This window comes from Toxotes jaculatrix, chromosome 10 (genome assembly GCF_017976425.1).
Source record: "Toxotes jaculatrix isolate fToxJac2 chromosome 10, fToxJac2.pri, whole genome shotgun sequence".
NCBI lineage: Eukaryota > Metazoa > Chordata > Actinopteri > Toxotidae > Toxotes > Toxotes jaculatrix.
The window spans coordinates 21867356-21874409 of record NC_054403.1 but is presented as its reverse complement, the minus strand read 5'-3'; the positions used below and the strand labels follow the sequence as shown (position 1 = coordinate 21874409).

The 7054-nt window shown below is 41.5% G+C and overlaps 1 protein-coding gene across 1 annotated transcript in view; it reads left to right on the top strand.

Moving 5' to 3' along the window:
• The first annotated feature begins 5045 nt into the window (after window positions 1-5045).
• The window catches only part of slit3 (slit homolog 3 (Drosophila)), a 224324-nt gene continuing 222315 nt past the window's right edge, over window positions 5046-7054 (top strand). The window contains exon 1 of the mRNA XM_041047960.1: window positions 5046-5737. Coding sequence (XP_040903894.1) covers window positions 5547-5737 — 191 coding nt within the window. The 5' untranslated portion in view covers window positions 5046-5546. The remainder of the gene's footprint in view (window positions 5738-7054) is intronic.

Below are 7054 nucleotides of genomic sequence, written 5' to 3'. Positions count from 1 at the left end.
TTAGCATAATTTTCAGCCATTTTACACAATGAGCACACACGTATATAAAACGTGTCCTCAGTTATTGTTCTCCATAAATAGAATTCCTCTGGAAACTAAGCTGGAATATGTTTTTGTGCTGGGAATGTGTGAGGAAGGCTCGGTCAACGGAGAGGAAATTCTGTGTGACAGCACGATACTAACGTGTCTGTGTGTGTGCGCGTGTCTGTGTGCACGAGTGTGTGAGCAGTGAAGCGTGAAGCTGTGACTCCGGTCACTGGCTCGGTCCTGCACCGCAGAAAGATGCTAATTAGTAGCACACTGTCTCTCTGCTCATAAAAATACAGAGACTGGGACAAGAGAAACAGATAATTACAGAGAAAGAAATATGATGGGATAATGGGAAGGAAAAGAGGAATAAAAGGAGAATGTGTTGGTGAGAGACACAATGACAGGAAGAGAAAGAGAGGAAGTTTGAGAGATTGAAAGCAGAGAGAATGAGATGAAGGGTTGAAAGGGGCACCCGACGGATGGCAAGGAAAAGAGTGAGGAAAGAAGGAAGGAGAAAGGGAAAGAGTGGCAGAAGTTATGTGGTGTGAGAAGCGCAGCAGCCGCCAACTCTGCTCACTACACAAATGCTTAATGTCACATTTTGTAGAGCACTCTGCGTGTTTTTGGTTTTTCCGCTTTATTCAGTAACATGCAGCTGAGACTTGGGGAGAAAATTCTCAAGGAGGGTTCATGAATCAAAGGTCCTGAGCAAAATCTCAAACCTCCAACCTCAAAAGTTAATGACATGCATCTCAATCCCATCCCAACGAGCCCAAACAAAGCCGTCAGAGAGTGGTTTCATACACACATAAGCGGCGGTTTGTCTAAGGAAAAAAGATGATCACTCCTTCGTTTTGAGTGTTTCAGTGTGTTGTTTTTGTGGTGGCTCCGTTTTTTTTCATTATTTGTTTGCCCAGCTCTTCAGAGACGGGACTTTTCCAAATTGACCACTTATTTTTTGTTAAACATGTCTTCTAACCTCATGGAAGGAATTGTTCGTCGCTATTTAACTGTCTCAATTTCAGCCAATTTTCAAATCTTGTTTGCTACTTTTGAAATCATATAAAAATGACATGGACACATTATTGTTTTGTTCAGATCAGACTTTCCTGTGAGCTAAATGGTCCCACTGTGGGAAAATGGAATTCTGCTAACATAAATCGACAGAGCTCCTTGTTTATGCCAAAATGACAGACAATATGCATTTTGAATGGCACCTTGGAGAACAGGCTAATGCAGAAGATTGCCCCCAGTGAAAATGTGTTAAAATCAGCCGAGACAGATGTAGTCTGTGTCAAGCCCCCAGGAACGGGGTTACACTGTGAGGCGCCGCACTCAGTATTGCAGTAACACATAATGCTCACTGGCCCAAAAGGCTTTTTTTTTCCCCACACACACACAATTATTAGAAGATGAGAGGCTGTCAGTTTTTGTGAGAGCCATAAACACCCCAAAATTACTTTTTATTTTCAGAACTTATCCACAAAGTCAAATAAAATTTGGAAAGCTCAGAACAGCATCATGATGATTTTATCATATTCATATGTGACGGGATCCCACTTGGCTGGCTTGGCTAGAAGAGGTCTCTGACGCACGTGCTAAATTTCCTGCTGAGTGAAAATATAGATGCGATCGTCCATGTGTACCATTAGATCTGGCACTGTGTACTTATGCCAACTTACAGCAGTGCAGCATTTCCAAGTGGCATTATCTCAGAATTCATTCTTTCAAAGCGGCTCTATTCACTCTCCCTACCCCCTTAATACGCCATGTTTCACTGTTAAATTATGAAAACAAAATAATTTATTATGACTCATATAGATTTTCCTCTGTCTGCTAACAGTCTGACTTTGATGTGTTTGTTCTTTGCTTGCCAAGGTGAGAAACAGTTGACCAATCTCCCAGGAAATGTGTTGCAACCTTTTAAAGACATTTGTGCACAAGCTGAGCAACTATCAACAAGAAAGGGAACAGTAAAGGGCAACAGCGTAAAACCATTACTAGACTGTTGTTAGAGTGCTGAAAACAGTCTGACTTTTGTGTGTGCCTCTGTTTTTTTGTTGTCTCTACTGTATCTTCTCTTTCTTTGTTTTACTGCTTCCTCCCCTCTCAAACCTTGCATACATATGCTGGCTCTGACTGTGAATATGCAACACATGGAGACACAGCAACAAAAGATGTTTTCACCAAACCATTTTCTCCTCCGTCTTTGTATAGATTTAGATGCTTTTCTTGTTCTCATGGTTATTCTGTGCTCAGGCACATTCATTTCTTTACATTTTATCCTGGAGTTGAATGCTGTTTGGTTGACTCACTGGGGTATGACCTCTGCATCCAATGCTGGTTTACTGTATGTGACACAATCCCCATGGTGTTATGACCATAGAGAAGTAGGATACAGGGGCAAACAATAAGGCATGAACAACCAGAACTAGGCATCGGCTGAGCACATGTGAAATTTATTGGCAAGCTTGTTGTCATAGGTGTAATTTCATGGGGGCTCCGAGAGACTCCCAACAATTTAATATCTACATAAAGTGTCCCCTTTAATCAACTTCATCAAGTATCCAGGCTCAGTCCCAACTCTCCCAAAAAGAATGAGAGATAAACAGGGAGAGACAGCAGCCTGTGCTTCACACAATTCATTCACAGTTTTAACAAACAACTCGGCAGATAAGTAAGAGAATTTTTCATTTTTAAATTCAAAAGAGTTGCATTTATAAAATTAAAATCAGATATAAGGTTTTGCTTTGTCTTTAAAAAATAAGTTACAAGCACAGAGTACTCAGCAAATTCATTTTGCTCTTAAAAACCATTTTGTTATATTGTGTAGTTTAAGAACAGTAGTGTTGTTCAATTCTCCACTAATCACATTTTAAAGCTCAATAAGCCTTGTTAGCTTCTTGCAGGCTAGTATAGCCTACAGCCAACTGGCTCAGGTCTAGCTAATCTCATTCTGACAAGGGAGAGTAAAACATACTTGTGAGACTGTAGAGATTTTTCTATTTTCTCACTTTTGCCACCAGCAGTTCCTCAAAGTCCTTCATTTTCCTGGCACGTCCTCGTCCGCCTAGTTAAAAAATGTCTGATGTGCGTGGACAGGCAATAACCCGCTGCGCGCGACTCTTACGAAGGGGCGTGCCTGCTGGTCTGAAGTGACTGTGACCACGCAGGCCCTCATGCATGCCTCAAGCATAAATCAAGCTTTACTCTACTTGGCAGGCTGCTCTCTCCTGTGCCTCCCTGGGCACAGCCTGCAGGGAGGAAACCTCCGGGCAGACCCAGGAAACTCTGGTGGGATTTGATTTTCTCCGGATCCCCCGTGAGGAGCTGGAGTTAGTTGCTGGGGAAAAAAAAAAAAGAACTGTGTTTCACTGCTTGTACTGCTGCTGCCAATGATCTGACATGAAATAGAAAATATTTTCAAAGCAGCTTCATTTTCTTCTGTCCCCGCAGTAGTAGAGGGGACTATGTGAGGGAGATTTTCAATATGCCAGCTTGTTGTTAATTTCCGAAAAAGAAAAGGCGGTAAAACAAAATGGGGAGTAGAACCCATATCTAAAAAGTGTACAGGGAATTTAAAAATAAAAAAGGATCACATTTTTCTCAGACAGAAGACAAAATATTTAAAAATATCTGGACAACAGGCGAGGGATAGTGTTTCCAAAATATTCCAAAACTTTGTTTATGACAGCATTTACTTCATTAATAACCAAATATAAAAACAGCCAAAAGTCTGTGTGTGGTGGGTCTCCAGATGACAGTGAAACTGACATTTTAATTAGCTTGAATCCCAGAATGACACTGAATTTCTCAGTTTGGGTTCCAGGCACAACAATAATTAAGAACTTTCCACTGTTCATCACAGACAGAGATGCTGCTGAGGAAAAGGCTTTTCAAATGCTTGACATTTGCAGGAAAATTCCCAAAATGAACTGAATTAATTTGGAGGACAATGATGTCAAGAAAAGTTAAATTATTTTATTGCTGTACCTGTAACTGACTCAGTCTCTGCTGTTTAGCTTATGACAATTTTCCCCTCTACCAATAGAGGGCAGCAGCTACAATGCATCACGCAGGAGAGCATCCAGAATCTGCACTTAAAAAAAAAGTCTTTTTACTTCACTGCTGCATTGTTGATCTACACTAGAAGAAATATTTGTGAATCTGTGTAGTGACTAAGAATAGATGCAGGATCAGCAGGCACTCTACCAGCGCTCGGTACCAAATAATTTGATTGACCTGTTCAAGACCAGTTTGAGGTGAATTTTGTGTACGGTGATGAAATCTAATCAGTTATCAAAAATGTTTTCCGTCTATCATTTAAAACTTTTGGTGTTGGCTTTATTCATAGGGGATATTTGCTTCAATAAGAAAACATTGTAGTTTATACGTGGTTTTATGTTCAGTTTTGACAGAGTGATTGATCTCTCAGACAGCATATTGTGTCATCCACTGGCTGTTTTAGCATTAATCAATAAGGCTGACATACAGAGACTCCCAAGGATGGTGCATTAGGGTATAAATGGCTCAAGAAAAAAAAAAAAAAAAAAAAGACATGGCTCAAAACCAATATATGATCACAGAGTAGATCATTAAGATGATATATGAGCCATGATAAAATGTGAAGAGTAGCTGGGAAAATTAGCTAAAATATGCACACAGCTGCCATGAACTTAGAGTTTGGAGTTTTTCTCCTGTGTGTGGGAAAGCAGCCGAGACTATTTCTGTTGGGAAGATAAGGGACAAGTGAAAGTTTGTGGAGCTCTTTTACTCCTTTCTGGTGACATCAACAGAGAGAGAGAGAGAGCGAGAGAAAAGACAGAGAGAGGGAGGGTAGAAGAGAGAGAGAGAGAGAGAGAGAGAGAGAGAGAGAGAGAGAGAGAGAGAAGGGGAGAGAGAGGATTTGGGGGCAAACCTAAGAACAAATCTGTCTCCCTCCCTCACAACCTCCAGGCGTACCAGTCTGTGTTGCGCCTCTGCTCTCTCAAACTTTTTTTTCTGATTACAACTCCTCTGCAACTCTCACTTTTTAGTCCCTGGCAGCGGAGGGATGTTCCCAGGAGGGAGGTTACACCCCAGCTAAACATTTTCACCTTGGAAAGTTTAGGAGTCAGGCGGATTAACTTCTTCTCGGAGAGATTGTGAATGGGGAGCATTTGGGCAGACTTTTGCGCATCCAGTTGAGTGGCACACGGTTAGGTGTTTTAAAAGAAAACTTTGTCTTTGCAAGTGTCACAACCAAATCCTCATTTTCTTTCTTTTCTTCAATGGCAAGGGAGCGTTTTTAAGGAGATTCTGACTGATCGAGTCTCTTGAGAGAAACTTTTGTAAACTTCTGTAACAGCGGACTTAATTTAATTTCGGCTTCCATCACTTTTTTTTTTTTTTTTTAATTCTACCACACAGTCTTACGGCCTCTGTTGACCTTTTTCGGGATCTCTACTTCCACAGCGTCTTCTCTCCCCCGCGGATATTCAATTAACTTCGGGTTGGAAGTAATTTCAGTGGATATCATGCCTCCGACCGGGCCGGAGAGACGGGCTGCGCTCTGCCGGGTTTGGGCTCTGGTTTTCGCGCTGCTGGTGTGCGTTGCATCGGTGAATGGATGCCCACACAAGTGCAGCTGCTCCGGGTCGCATGTGGACTGCCAGGGTCTGGGTTTGAAGACTGTGCCTAAAGGAGTACCGAGGAATGCCGAGCGCCTGTAAGTGCGATTTCATTACAGTTATTTAAGCAAATACTTCTACTGTACTCTCATCATCTTTCCTAAACATCATCACTGACTGCCCCGTGACCCTGTGATGCGCCCCCCCCCGTTATGTTACTCTCATGTTCCTGTAATATCCCTGCAAGGATTACAGTCAGGTTTGTGCAGCCTAGGTGTAAAACTTAGAACACCATGAAGATATTTTCCGTCAGAGATTAATTTCCAGAGGTGCTGGAGATTAACGTGCTGAAATCACCACTGACTGGACACATCAAACTACGCCTAAACCGATTTCTGGAATGTCTCAATGGAAACTTCTGCGTTTTAAAGTCTCCAGTAATCTTCCTTTTTAACGTGACTCGAGGCATAGATACAGCGTTGTGTTGTGAGTGAATGCTACGATTGCATCCGCCTGCATCAAGCTGCCACTGAGTGATTAAAGTGAAAGGCATTTCAACTCTGACCTGCAGTCAGTGATCATTATACAGCAAACAGTCCATTTCATTTTCAGACCAACGTTCATTTTGTATTTTAAAGACTCTGTCCTGTTGCTTAACTTGGGCTTACATCAGCTCACACAGTTGAGAAACTTTGATCATATTTGTTGCCATAAATTATAAAGAAAAAGGACACGCTTTTCTATAAAATCTGATAAGGTGAATTTAGTTGAGATAAAGTGGATTTAGGTGGGTGATGGCTTTTCAAACTTTTAGAGGCATTTAAGGCTGAGAAATTGGAAAATAATGCACCATTACTATTGTTACCTGCATACTTGTGCAAAACAAGGGGTAGTTTCCTCCTGGCTGAAAGCGCATACTGCAGCCACTTTGGTTATACGCTTAATAGATGGAGCGCATGAAACCGCCCTAATATTTACCAGTAACCCTAATGAATGGAGGCAGTTAAGAAAACAGTCCTGAGGCAGAGACTTTTTAAGTTTTTTTAAACAGATCAAAACTAAAGGCGAGAAGAAGCAGAGAGCTCCGTAAATCCTTTTATATTCTTCTGCTTTCTCCTCACAGGAAGACCTGCCAAAGTTTTTTGGAGTTTTTATAAGTTCCTAAAGTTGAACTAGATCCTCAGTGAGTTGTGTAAAATCCTAAACAATGACATTAGTCCTCAAGAATTAAAATTTTTTGAACCCTGTGACAGTTAGTTTTAAATGATATTCATTCCTTAGGCAGAGACAGACCTCTGTCAGATGCTGCTGCCACCTCTAGCCCGATCTTGACACGTATACACCCCCGCAGCCACACACATGCACGCATAAACACACACCTATGCTGTTAAGGTATGGAAGCGATTATGCATGAT